The 13,374-nt window shown below is 35.1% G+C and overlaps 1 protein-coding gene and 1 long non-coding RNA gene across 4 annotated transcripts; one reads left to right on the top strand and one right to left on the bottom strand.

Annotated features, from left to right (window-relative positions):
- The first annotated feature begins 552 nt into the window (after positions 1–552).
- Positions 553–8,372, top strand: LOC141378083 (uncharacterized). The gene is made up of 4 exons (XR_012391709.1): positions 553–1,452; positions 4,068–4,237; positions 4,309–4,367; positions 7,793–8,372. It is a non-coding gene; the product is annotated as an uncharacterized lncRNA (long non-coding RNA).
- On the bottom strand, positions 7,232–12,150 carry tmem196b (transmembrane protein 196b). Of its 3 annotated transcripts, none has more exons than XM_002664863.8 (3): positions 11,368–12,150; positions 9,267–9,323; positions 7,232–8,027 (listed from the first exon to the last, which is right to left on the bottom strand). In XM_002664863.8, exons 1-3 carry the CDS (start codon positions 11,527–11,529, stop codon positions 7,743–7,745), a joined length of 504 nt encoding a protein of 167 aa, XP_002664909.3. In that variant the 5' UTR covers positions 11,530–12,150; the 3' UTR covers positions 7,232–7,742. The 3 variants fall into 3 exon arrangements, with proteins under 3 accessions (XP_002664909.3, XP_073781565.1, XP_068070216.1); XM_073925464.1 differs by having other exon boundaries at positions 7,252–8,027; positions 11,364–11,773; XM_068214115.2 differs by lacking the exon at positions 9,267–9,323 and having other exon boundaries at positions 7,252–8,027; positions 11,368–11,749.
- Between the last annotated feature and the right edge of the window lie 1,224 nt (positions 12,151–13,374).

Genomic DNA, 13,374 nt, shown 5'->3' with positions numbered 1-13,374 from the left:
ATCGGGCCCCGCCCCATCATTATCAAGGGCTTCCTTCAGCAGGTCTGCCTGGTATGCCTGCAAAAGTGACATTGTGTGCAGACACCCAACAGACTGGCCTGCTGCCGCATATGCCTTGCCGACTAACATCGATGTTAATTTTACTGGTTTTGACGGCAAGGCGGGGGTCTTCGCCGACGATGCCTGAGGTAGCAAATGGCGCGCCAAATGCTCCTCCATTTTCGGCATTGTGCGGCATCCATGCTCATTCAGACCAGCAACGGCTGAATATATTGATCCCTGCTGGCTTATAACACGGGCAGTGTATGGATTTTTACAAGTGTAAATGATCTCTTTTTGGAGATCTTTGTTAAATAGAAGACCCCCTCTCAGAGGCCTGTCTCGTGATGGCAGGATGCATTAATCACACAAACCAGCTTTTTGGCGCACTTCCTGCCTCTCTACTTCCCAGTTAATATTATATTTAGCTGTTACATTGGCCAGGACCTCTGCCAGCTCATCATATTCGAGGCATAATGGGGGAACGTCATTTTGGCCCCGAAGGCCCTCCATACTCTCGACTCCCTCAGAAGCCAGGAGGCGGAGCAGCCGCCCATCAGCGCGAGAGGAAGAAGCCGATGAACGGGCTTCCAGCTCGCGCTGACTGGACCTCGATCTCACAGTAGAAGGAGGAGAAGAAGCCCTCGAGCTTGTCTCCATCCTCTCTACCAGATCGAGCTGCGATCCCCATGACATTAATCGCCGCTCGGCCTCAGCACGGGCAGGACCAGTGCCGTGAGGCACACCTGCCGCCGGCTTTTTATCAAACAGAGCGCGGCGACTTCACAGCACTCGACCAGGAAGTGAATAACAATGCACACAGCCACCCCCCTCAAGGGCTGACAAATCATGCGTGTCCTGTTCTGTGAGGAAACGAGGACATGGAGGTACACATGATCTAAATGTCTTTTCCATTTTGCTAATTTTTAAATAGAAAATGAAAGTGTGTGCTTTGATTCAGTTTAAATGGTTTTTGTAGTGCCTTATCAGTGCTGTGAGTGCTTCAAAATCAACGAACTCATTCGCAGAGTGAAGTGAGAAAAAGCTGAAGTTCACTGTGAGTGTGGGGCTTTTATACCTTTGGTCTGACGCCACACGCACGTTGCGTCCCCCCAATTACATTGGATTGATTACACCTGTGCTTCAGAAGGTTATAAGAGAGGGATGGTATCCCATTGTGTCTCCTAAAGAGATGCAGCGTAGAGTTCCCAAAAGGGAACCCAGTTCTGCATTACGCGCTCCCACTCCTATACGCGCTCGCGGGCTGACAGCTTACCTCCGTGTGGAGGGCTTTCCCACTGCTATCGGTTTGTCCGGTTAGCTCGTCATGTACGTCGGCGGTGTGGAAACCCGAAGAGGAGCTGATCTCAACAACCGGGTTCGAGTCCAGGGAAGAACAGTGCCAGAAATCAAGTAAGACAAAAACAGATTTCAAAAAATAAAGTGAACGAGTTCATAACAGGGTGAAAATATGGTGAAATCCGAAAACGTAGTTAAAATCAGACGAGGGCTTTTCTTTTTCTGGACGGCTTTTGTAAATCGCTGTTTGGGAATAGGAAAGCAGGCGGGCAGGTCAATCTGTTAAACTAATTGGATTTAGGGAAGGAGGAGGAGGAGGGTGGGTTGGCTGATTGGCCAGTCAATCATTCAGTCAGTCAGACAGACGGCCACTCAAAAGCAGCCTCGGTTGGCTTTACGCGAGAACAGCGCTGGCGTGAACGGCGCTCGTGAGAAACATTCGAGATGCAAAAAAGGACGCACAGCGGCCTTTCGCGAATGTGCGAAAACAAAAACTGCACAAATACGTACCTCCCGGGACGTATTTTAAGGTCTCCAAAAATGTCCGCTGGACTACGTTCTCAGAATGAGCCTGGGTTGTTTTTTTGGATGTGACAGATACATACTGAGTGATTCTTTCAGAAAACCACTCAGAAAGTTAAAAAGGACTAACCATATTTTGTGTGAGCTAGGACATGAGGTAAAGGCTGCTCTAAACTGGTGTGAAGTGTTTTTCTGTGGGGCTTGATGGTGGTTCTGTACAGGTTAGGCTTCAGCTGCATCTTCTTGTATTCCACACTTTGTTTTTGTGAAAGTGGTTGAAACACATGACCTGCTAAACAAACATACACATGAAAAGGTGTGCAGGTTAAATTCATATACCATTTTGATATATGAAAAATGATTTATGAATAATAATATGCTTTCTAACTGATGGTAGAGACAACTATTGTAGATTAGCTGAAGACATTTTTTTTTTTTTTTTTTTAAGGATAAATCTGAAAAAAAAGAAACTTATCTCACCTCCACTTTTAAGCTGCTGTGATCCTGAGTTTTGCTTTGTTTTGTGGAGTATAAGAATGCACAGGCTCATGCATATTTCATAAATAGAGATAAAGACACTGGTGAATTTTACAAATGCTGGCTCTGATGTTTAGAAGGTCTCTGTTGTCTTATTTATGACATCTGAAGCCCATTATACGAAGTTGATAAGATTATTTAGGGCAGCAGTGTCAAATTCACAGTTTAGCTCTAATCCTAATTAATTACAACTGATTAAACTAATTGAGTCCTTCGAGCTTGTTTGAAACTTACAGGTAAAGCCGCAGTCACACTAGAGTTTGAGCATGCAAAATTCTGTCGTACGGCATTGTGAAAAGCGTGGATGAAATAAGATGATTAGACATTAAAAATGGAAGCGATTGCTCCATATTTCAAATTTCTGTACACTGAGGACATGTTTTGATCTTTGATTGGTCTCACGCAATTACGTAATGCAATTTTGCAGGTCAGAGTTCACCTAGCTTGAACCAAACTGCAAAACTTGTGTTGCATAAGCTTGCGTTTCTGGTCTGCTGCATTTGCATGTGTATGAATGGAAGTCTATAGGGAGAAAAGTCCAGTGTGACTGCGGCTTAAGTATGTTGGAGCAGGGTTAGACCAAAACTGTGCAAGGCTGACATGAAGAAGCATTTAAAGGTGTTTCCACACTATAATTAAAAAAAAAAAAAAGTGAGCTTGTGCTGGGCCGACTTTATTACATATAATTTAACATTGCTTGAGATTGCAGCCCACCATTTTTATTGTAAAAGGTATATCGGAACATATAAAAGGGACAATTCTATCATTTATTAATTCGTAACTTTTTGATGTAGTGGCTAATTCATATGAGTTCATACTCTCTCATTCATACATTTTAGTACGATTTTTCTCATCCCCCAATGATGGTTGGGTTTAGGGTTGGTGCCATGCCTCCTTTTTAAAATCTAAACCCATACAAATTTGTATGAATTAGTCATTAAAATGATAAAACATTGAATAGTTAAGGCTGAAAAAGGGCATCTGCTGTGTAAAAACTTGCTGGATAAGTTGGCGGTCCATTCCACCGTGGCGACCCTTGAATAATAAAGGGACTAAGCTGACAAGACAATGAATGAATGAGCGGTTAGCATTTTGGCAGATCACCTACTGCACCTTTAATACCTGATAACAAAATCAGCATCACTGCATTATTTGCATTTTTCATGTTACCATTCAGTATAAACAAAATATGTAAGCTTCCACATAACAGTGTACATCTTTTCATTACTCATTAAATGTTTGCGCTAAATGGCTCCTACAGTGGGGACTTGATGTGAGCGAACCATGTACAGAAGAGACTTTGGGAATTGTCTCGCCTCACTTAGATCTTGTCTGGTCCCAGTGGAGAAGAAACAGGTGCTTACTTTAGAGACGAGTTTTAAGGCTTCTGTTTTTATTTATTTATTTATTTATTTATTTATTTTTGGTGGGTGTTGTTGTGTACAGGTGTACCCTAAAGAAGAGTCTTCTTGGGTCATCTGTTGCAGCAGCTCCAACCCATCTTTTGTTTTCTTGCTGATTTAGAGCGTAACAGGGTTTCTCTGTACATTTCTTATGGATGATTTACAATTTACCAACCTGGGAAGCTTTTTACACTGGGGGTTAACTATTGGGACCTCATTGACACATATTCTTCATTCTTGTGAATGAATCGCTCATGGATTCTACAGGTTTCCTCCTGACACAGTGGGCGCAAGAGGTCTCTGTGGGAACCAAGCAGAGACTGGTAATCTCTGAGGTTTATTTTGTCTGAACTTCCTCTGCTGCATGACAGTCTTCAGTATTGCATCTGTTCAGAGAGCAAACCTTCTCAAATTCATCACTGAAGATCAAGAATGAGGTGATGTTTCCTTTCTCGCTACAGGAAGGCCTGTGCTTTCTTTTTTGCCTTCATTGCTTTGTTGTTTTCAGTGTTGCAGGTTACATGTTGGAGACTCAGCCTTAATGCATCATTGAAGACCAGTGATGAGGTAAGGTTCAGATTATTATTATAGGTGACCAAAGGAGCTCTCAGTGTTTTTAATTTGTTACTCTTTGTTATTTCAACTTCTGTATAGGTGATAACTAGACAGGCATAAAGTTTCTTCAGCCTCAACTGTGACCAACTACTGCACCGAGGTCTAAACCACCTCATTAGATCCACCTTTTTTCTATGCCCCATGATGCTTTTAATTATGGGAGCAATTTATATGAAACTGTAATTATAAATCAATAAAACCAGGGCAGCGCGGTGGCACAGTGCTGTCACCTCACAGTAAGAAGGTCGCTGGTTCAACTCAGCTGGGTCAGTTGCCATTTCTGTCTGGAGTTTGCATGTTTTCTCTGTGTTGGCATGGGTTTCCTCTAGGTGCTCTGGTTTCCCCCACAAGTACAAAGACATGTGCCATAGTTAAATTGGGTATGCTAAATCTCTGTAGTGTATGTGTGTGAATGAGAGTGTATGGGTTGCAGCTAGAAGGACATTCACTGCATAAAAAATATCCTAGATAAGTTGACGGTTAATGCCGCTGCGACTACCCCTGATTAGTAAAAGGATTAGGCCGAAGATAAAATAAATGAATTAATTAAATAAAACAAGCACGATTTTTAAAAAGGAGGTAGCCTACAATGAGCGAGGGTGATTGCTTCAGCAAGGATGAATAACCCACACAACTCAAAACATCTTTCCGAGGCAATAATGTAATGAATAGTACTGTATAATAGAAAGTACAAAGAGAAAATAATCTGGAGGAGAAAAACAGTGTTCAAACTAAAAAGAGCTCTGGCCACAAGCTTTAGCTTGATATTAATACTGATGTCACGTTGAAATACCAAGGAATGCTACTTTCATAACGGATAAAAAATAAAGTAGCAGGAAAAACATTTAGCCAACCTTTCACTCATTTGGATCATTTGTAGCGCCAAGTGATTTATTTCGTTGTTTTTTTGTTTTTTTTTAATTGAAGTTTCCCAAACCGAACGTGCAACCCATGATTCGAAGAAAATTTTTTTGTCATTATGTAATTTGAACACTGCCTGTAGATTTCTGTAAATGTCTGTCCTTGTGTTCACCAGCGGATGTCGCTGTTGAATCATGAACTCATAGCACTGCAAGTTATTTGTGAGTTAAGTTTTTGTCCTTCATATATTTTTGCTATTATATAAAAACAGAGCAAAAAATATCCTGGATTAGCGTTTCTGAGAGGTGCTTTGGACACTTCCTGATTGTTGAAACAGGGTTAACAACCATTTTTGAGGAGACCTGGATGCAGATCTAAACGTGTGAAGCTTTATGACAGTAAGCTGCTCCTGTAAGCATATTATGCTTCAATATAAAATTCCCATCAAGCCAGGGAAAACAAAACTGTTTATAAAGTTTTAAATATGTATATACCTTTCCTCAAAAAATGCATTAATTCCCTGCAGGAGACCATTCACTACGTGAAGCCGTGTGAGGTACTTTTTTTTCATAAATATGCTTTATTTGCCTTGTTTTGGTGTGATGAAGAGAAACACCCACCCATTGCCCTCATAGAGCTTGAAACAACCAAGAGATTTGTAAATCTCAGATTGGATATCACTGACGTAAGTCATTAATTTTGAGTAAACTAATCCTTTAATGGCACAAAAATAAAATAAACTGTCATCAACCTTATTAATATCTCATTATAACAATAAATAAATACAATCAATGCAATTAATATTAGCAATTAATAATAGAAAGGTATGTTAAAGTGTCACAATATTATTTTCCTGCATAACAAATTAAACATCAATAGCAAAAAAAATAATAATAATAATATAATATTTTGAATGGAGTTGTAATAATGTTTTTTTTCTATTATTGTAATACATTGGAATGTTTGACGAATAGTGTAACAAAATAATAATGTAATATCCAACCACCCATTCTTCAATAAAATAATATATTATAATTTAATATAATATAGTAAACCCTTAATTGAAACTTCATAAATAACATGGTCATAACTGATTAGGAATCTATTGAAAATAGCTTTACAGAATTTGAAAGAAATATAACATCATAACATTTCATGTTTAGCATAGATCATGTGTTGCATGATTTAATAACTGAAAAACAATAACTGAGCAATGATAACGTAATAAATTAAGTATACATAAACATAAGTACATAAATATATGGAAAAATTATTTAAAGAAATATAAATATTATCCATCCTTCATTCTCCAATCATTTTTCTATATAAAATAATTCAATATAAAATTGGCTTCATGGTGGCGCAGTGGTTAGCACAATCGCCTCACAGCAAGAAGATCGCTGGTTCGAGCCTCGGCTGGGTCAGTTGGCATTTCTTTGTGGAGTTTGCATGTTCTCTTCGTGTTTGTGGGTTTCCTCCGGGTGTTCTGGTCTCCCCACAAGTCCAAAAACATGTGCTATAGGTGAATTGGGTAAGCTTGTCCATAGTGTATGTGTAGGAATAAGTGTGTATGGATGTTTCACAGTGATGGGTTGCAGCTGGAAGGGCATTCGCTGCGTAAAATATATGCTGGATAAGTTGTTGGGTTATTCCGCTGTGGCGAACCCCAGATTAATAAAGAGACTAAGCATAAAGGAAAAAGAATAAATATATAATATAATATAATATAATATAATATAATATAATATTTCACAGATGTCTTCCAAAATATGTTATTTCGAGATAACTACTGCTAAAAAACCAGACTCATCCAGTAACTACAAATGAATGTGGATGTAAGTTTACACATAAAAACATTTTCAGTGACAGTCAATGTGATATGAAGGTTTCAGATGAGTCTGCGTTATTTAGCAGTTGTTATCTCAGTATAATTTAAAAAGTTGTGACTGACCAATCAGAAGCCAGACAGCTCTGTAATATTCTGCGATAACAATCTCCTGGATTTACTTCATCGCTTACATAATATGTCAGATTTAAGTAGTTGTATTTCTAACTATCACTCTACATAGATGCTACAAAACATTATATAAATTTTTTTTTTAGATTTATGCACCAAACAAAACCAGTGGTGCCAAAACTCAGTCCTGCAAGGCTAGCGTCATGCATAGTTTAGCTCCAATTTCCTTCAACACACCTGCCTGGAAGTTTCTAGTATACCTGGTAAGGGCTTGAGGTTAAGGTTTGTTTATTTGGGGTTGGAACAAAAAAATATGAAGAACACTGGCCCTCCAGGACAGAGTTTGGGCACTCCTGCTTTTAACTGATTATATTCCTGTATTTATTTTTTCTATAGCTTAAACAATGTTGATATAAAGCCTTTCTAGACAAATAACTGCTACTTTTATCTCTACAAACCAAATCAACACTTTTCCAGTTTTAATAAAAACAAAAGAGATTTCACAGTCTTTAAAGAGATGCCACACACACCGCCTTCACCTTCTCTCCCATCTCCACAGAATGATGCAGGGACAAATCTCTTTCCAGAAACAGTCTTTTCTGTTCAGAGCTGGCGAGTCTGCATGTCAGCCAGGTGGAGAGGGTGCAGCCCAGAATGCCCAGGCTGTCCAGGCAGAGGAAGGCTAGATGAAAAGAGTGCAGGCTGCTTGCCCGTTTCATCATCGCCCTCACAAACTGGACATTGAGAATCCCTCCGATAAGCCCACAGATGCAACAGGCAGAAAATAGGATCATCTGTGAAATGAGGCAGAACAGAAAAGGTACAATCACTCCAAAACCTGTTGAATCAAATAACTCAAAACATATGGGAAAACTGACTTTTAAGTTAGTAAATAAGTTAATAAATATTGTCTTGTTTTAGGAACTAATATGTTTTTTTTTTTTTCCTGAAAATAAGCAAACAAATCTGCCAATAGGATAAGACAAAATAAACTTATGTAAAAAAAAATAATTTAAACTTAATTTGTAATACAACATGTGAGTTTCTATTGTAATATCAAATGTATTGTTTAATGCAATTTTCTTGCAAAATGTCACCCAACTCCAATTTTTATAATTAAAGAGCCCCTATTTTGCATTAAAAAAGGGTCTTATTTTGGTTATGGTCTCCAAAAACAGTCTGATATGCATGCAAGGTCAAAAAATGCTTTAATTGTCTTATAATATGCATTTATTTTATTCCTAATTATCCAAACGACTCCCATATGATTCTTTAAGCTATTCATTTGTTCCCAAACCCCTCCTTTGCGCGATGCTAATCTGCGCTGATTGGTTCGATGACCCAGTCTGTTGCGATTGATTGACTGCGTTCAGCATGAGTCAGAGAGAATCAACCACCAACATCAACAATTTTGAAGTAGTCAGAGTGCAGAGTGTATGTGTGAACCCAATGCAGGAGTGCATTAAAGCAATGCAGTTTAACACCAGCATATCACTCTATTCTTAACCATAAGTAAAACAGTGACACACATTCAGTATTAATCCACAAGGTGGCAAAAGCTGAACTATTTTGAAACTTGATCGTGCCACACATGTGTAGGAACAGCTGACAGTGGCCATAGCAATGAGAAATGGTAGTGGATCGCGAGCTCACGAACAAATTTAAATAAAGATGTGAGCATGCAAAATAAACATTGTAAATTTTCACACAGAATTTAAGTTTACCCTAAAAATATTTTTTTTAATGTAAGTACGATAATTTTCTTTAAAATTTTTGAGTGAAATGAACTCTTTATTTAATTGAATTCACTTCCTTTGTTTGGATATACAGTGTATGTGAGATAACCATAATCACTCACAGTTCCTAACTACATAAAAGCATTTCTAATTACACGCAGGTTGTGATAAAGCAGGGATTGTTGTAAATGTTTACAAGCTGATGTCAGTGGCTTACAGCAACTGTTATCTCTAAACGTGCGTGTAGATTAGATAAGGGTTTGTGTTACTGGGCTTTGTTTAAGTTTAATCTCTTACAGTCAGTCCAGTTCTCTTCTTCGCACACAGGATCCCACTTAGTCCACAGACTAGAAACTGAAAAACAGAGATCTGTTACTGGAGCTTAATTAAAGAACTTTTTTTTTTTTTTAAATTGGAGTTGCATATTGGACATTGTAAAGGTCAAAATGACCCTAATAATACTGTATTTAAATTGTAAATTTCAAAATAGAAAGAAAAAGAGAACCAGATTAAATGCAACTCTTCAAAATTAAAGTATTATACTATAACATAATATAGTATAAAATAATGTAATGTAATAAACCGATTTTAATCAATTTATCAACATAATGTTTGTTTTAATAATTTTATAAGTAATATATGATTATAATGATTTACCAAATTAATAAACATTATTAATTTAAACAAAATAAATGACAGAAATAATATAATACAATTTAATATTTGACAAACAGTAATTAAGAATTAAGTAATTAAGTAATTAATTAAAAATTAATAATTTCAATCAACTGTATCACAGAAAAAAAAAAAAAAAACAATACCATAATATTAAACCAACGGTTCTTTAAACCTACTGTTCTATAATATAATATAATATAATATAATATAATATAATATAATATAATATAATATAATATAATATAATATAATATAATATAATATAATATGAACAAATGTTAATACATGTAACAAAATATTATTATATGAATAAGTTTGTACTAATGATTTAATAAATAATATGTATGATTATCATTGATTGACCAAATTAATAAACAGCAACAACTTAAACAATGTTTTTGACAGAAATAATATAAGAAAACTAAATAATTGATTAACAGTAATTGAATAAGTTAAACATAAGTAATTTTATTAAATCTTTCACATTAAAAACCAATACATATAATACATATTAAACCATTAATTCTTCAAATGTGAATACGTTTATTTAAACCATTTTTAATATGTTTTGTACTAATTGTAATGTGTATGATTATAGTTGATAGTTGATTTTAGTTATATATATAACAATTATATTTAAGACAGAGGTCATGTAAAATAATATAACTTAATATTTTACAAACAGTAATTGAACAAATTGTAAGGAGATAATTTCGTTAATGGCATCACAGAGAAAAGCAATAACAGCATAATATTAAACCATTCATTCTTCAAACCTACTGTCGTATAATATAATATAATATAATATAATATAATATAATATAATATAATATAATATAATATAATATAATATAATATAATATATATATAAATGTTGTATTAATAGGATTTGTACTAATTATTTTAGGTAATGTGTATGATTATAGTTGATTAACCAAACAAGAAACAGTAATAATTTAAACAAAGTTTTTGACAGAAATTACATGATAAAAATGTTAGATTTAAGACAGAGGTCATCCAAAATAATAAAATTGAATAATTGAGAAACAGTAATGGAACAAATTGTAAGGAAATAATTTCATTAACTGTATCACAGAGAAACGCAATAATACCATAATATTAAACCATTCATTCTTCAAACCTACTGTCCTATAATATGATATAATATAATATAATATAATATAATATAATATAATATAATATAATATAATATAATATAATATAATAATCATATAAAAAACTTTGTAATAATAGATTTTTTGCTAACTATTTTGAGTAGTGTGTATGATTAAAGTTACATTATAACATTATAAAAATTTGGAATTTAAGACAGAGTTTGTGTAAAATATTATAATTTAATAATAAACTATAAGCAATTAAATAACTCGGAAAGAAATCATTTCAATAACTGTATCACAAAAAAGTAATAACAGCAAAAATTAAAAAAGGGTTGAAAAAATACTATCCATACATCCATCTATTCTCCAAACTTCTTATCTTATGAAAAATTATCATAACAATACTGATTTCAGGTTTGATATAAATGATAAGCATCACTTTAATACACTGTAAATTCAGCACAGCAAATAAGAATTCTCCATTTTAACAGCATTTTACACATTGTTGGTTTTTAGCCATACAATCAAATACATATAATACACATTAATGCTGTCAATATACAAATCTCATGCAGAAGAAACATGAAGTTACTCTTACTTACACATGCGCCGCTCCATATAGGTGAGAAGGAGTGTTGGCTTTTCTGCTGCCACAGGGTTTGTGTGACCCCAATCACACCCAGGGAGACGCAGGACACCCCGAGTCCCATATGAAACACAGAAAGGACCAGCAAACTCCCAACAAGCGATCGCTTAGTGCACATGCTCTTGCGGGCGTCATTCCTCACACTGAGAAAGAGTCACAGAGAGAAAATCCCTCTCTCACCTCGCCAACCACATATTACAAACCTCCACATTCCACCATCCATTATTTTGTATCATATCAAATGCAGTCTCTAGAGGCAAATGCAGAAATGAGTCTGTGTGCTGCTCCTGCTCTTCATTGCACACGAATGCATGTTTCTCTGATTCCACTTACCGTATAAGCAGTTGGACAGTTTGTGATGTGGCTATACTGGTCACATGACTAACTAACCTTTAACACACAAACCATAAACACATGCTGCCCTTGGTAGTCCATGTACTATGAATGCAACAATTTTAATAGAAGTAAAGCTCCAAATGCTCAGATGCTAAAATCAACAACAAATATGTGCAATATACACACAGTAGTGTTCTCACCAGATCAGGGGTTCATCTAAATAGATTCAAAACTGATAAAACTCAACTCTACAGGAGTTGCAAAATGAACCTATTAAAAAAAAATTATAGAAAAAAAATAATAATAACAAAATAAAAAAAGAAGAAGAAGAAAAAAAGCAAAGTGTTCATTTTAGCTAGATGTTTAGCTAAACGGAACCCCTGTCAATTAAAACCACACTTTGCATGATCTAAATTGGTAGGGAAGAGCGGGCACAAAGTAACAGTTTTTGGTTTTGGATAAATAATGAACAAAGTAATGGGGTTAAACATACCATTTTTTTTACCAACAACAAACAAGATTCTTTTACAAATGAGCACTAAATGTACGATCACAGGACCTATGGTTTCTGTGCAGTATTGCCAAAAGTGCAAGGAGTAATAATGATACAGCCCGATCACACGGTTTCAGACTTGATCTGAATCGGACATTACCTCCCGATTAGCACTCTAATATCCATCCATCCATCCATCCATCCATTCTGGAGGCATCATAAAGTTGATGTCGACAACATTGCCAAAGCAATCTGTAAGATAAGTGAACTTGGGATTGCCTGCCGGGTATTTTAAGTTGAGGTTCTATTTGTTTTTGTAGTAGATTTATTTATTTATTTATTTATATTTACTGTTGCACTAAAGTCCAAAAGTGAAGAATTGGTGTTATTTAGTACTGGGTTGTTTAGGCTATCTCACAGAAGTGAGTGTTGAATGTTAAAATAAGGTGAATTAAAAAAATATATATATTAGGAATATCTTAGATCTGTTTCTTCACTCTTCTTTATTTCTTTATTTTTGATGTATTATAGAAGTATCAGATCGCGTTTCGGTATCCGTAGATACTCAAAATCAAATGACTCGGGCTCGAAGACAAAAAACCTGATCGAGACATCCCTAGTTCGTTGTACCACATGCAAGTCCGATTTCACACAATTCATTTAAATTCAGTTTGTTTAAAATAGTATTTTTCAGTAATTAACTCATTTTTTTTAATTCTACATAGCGCAGTTTATTTATTTATTAGATAAACACATTTACATTCATTTGCATTATTGTCCATTATGCAATGCATTTATTTGGATTATTAGGAATAAAAATATATTTTGTTTCTACTAAAAATATTATATATATATATATATATATATATATATATATATATATATATATATATATATATATATATATATATATATATATAATGTTTTATATAAAAAAAATATCTCAACATTAAACTCAAAATTGAAAAAATATATTTTGTTAGTTTAATTGGCCAATAGTGTGTGGCTTATTAGTAACATCCTGCTATAGAACTAACCCAGCTGTGCCGAGTTTTCCCTTAAAACTCTCTAGCAGTCACTGTGTGTTTTTTTACATCTTTCAAAATGGTTCCATCTTTTAGCCTATAGAAAACG

Source organism: Danio rerio, chromosome 16, assembly GCF_049306965.1.
Source record: "Danio rerio strain Tuebingen ecotype United States chromosome 16, GRCz12tu, whole genome shotgun sequence".
Taxonomy (NCBI): Eukaryota; Metazoa; Chordata; class Actinopteri; order Cypriniformes; family Danionidae; genus Danio; species Danio rerio.
This window is presented reverse-complemented; position numbering and strand designations above follow the sequence as displayed.

What these genes read in the sequence shown, in the direction of transcription:
- tmem196b (XM_002664863.8), bottom strand. Translation starts at nt 11,529, where the DNA reads ATGTGCACTAAGCGATCGCTTGTTGGGAGTTTGCTGGTCCTTTCTGTG. An exon ending in CTATATGGAGCGGCGCATGT is followed by an intron (nt 9,324 to 11,367) that starts GTAAGTAAGAGT and finishes TCTGTTTTTCAG; the next exon opens with TTTCTAGTCTGTGGACTAAG. An exon ending in AGAAGAGAACTGGACTGACT is followed by an intron (nt 8,028 to 9,266) that starts GTAAGAGATTAA and finishes CTCATTTCACAG; the next exon opens with ATGATCCTATTTTCTGCCTG.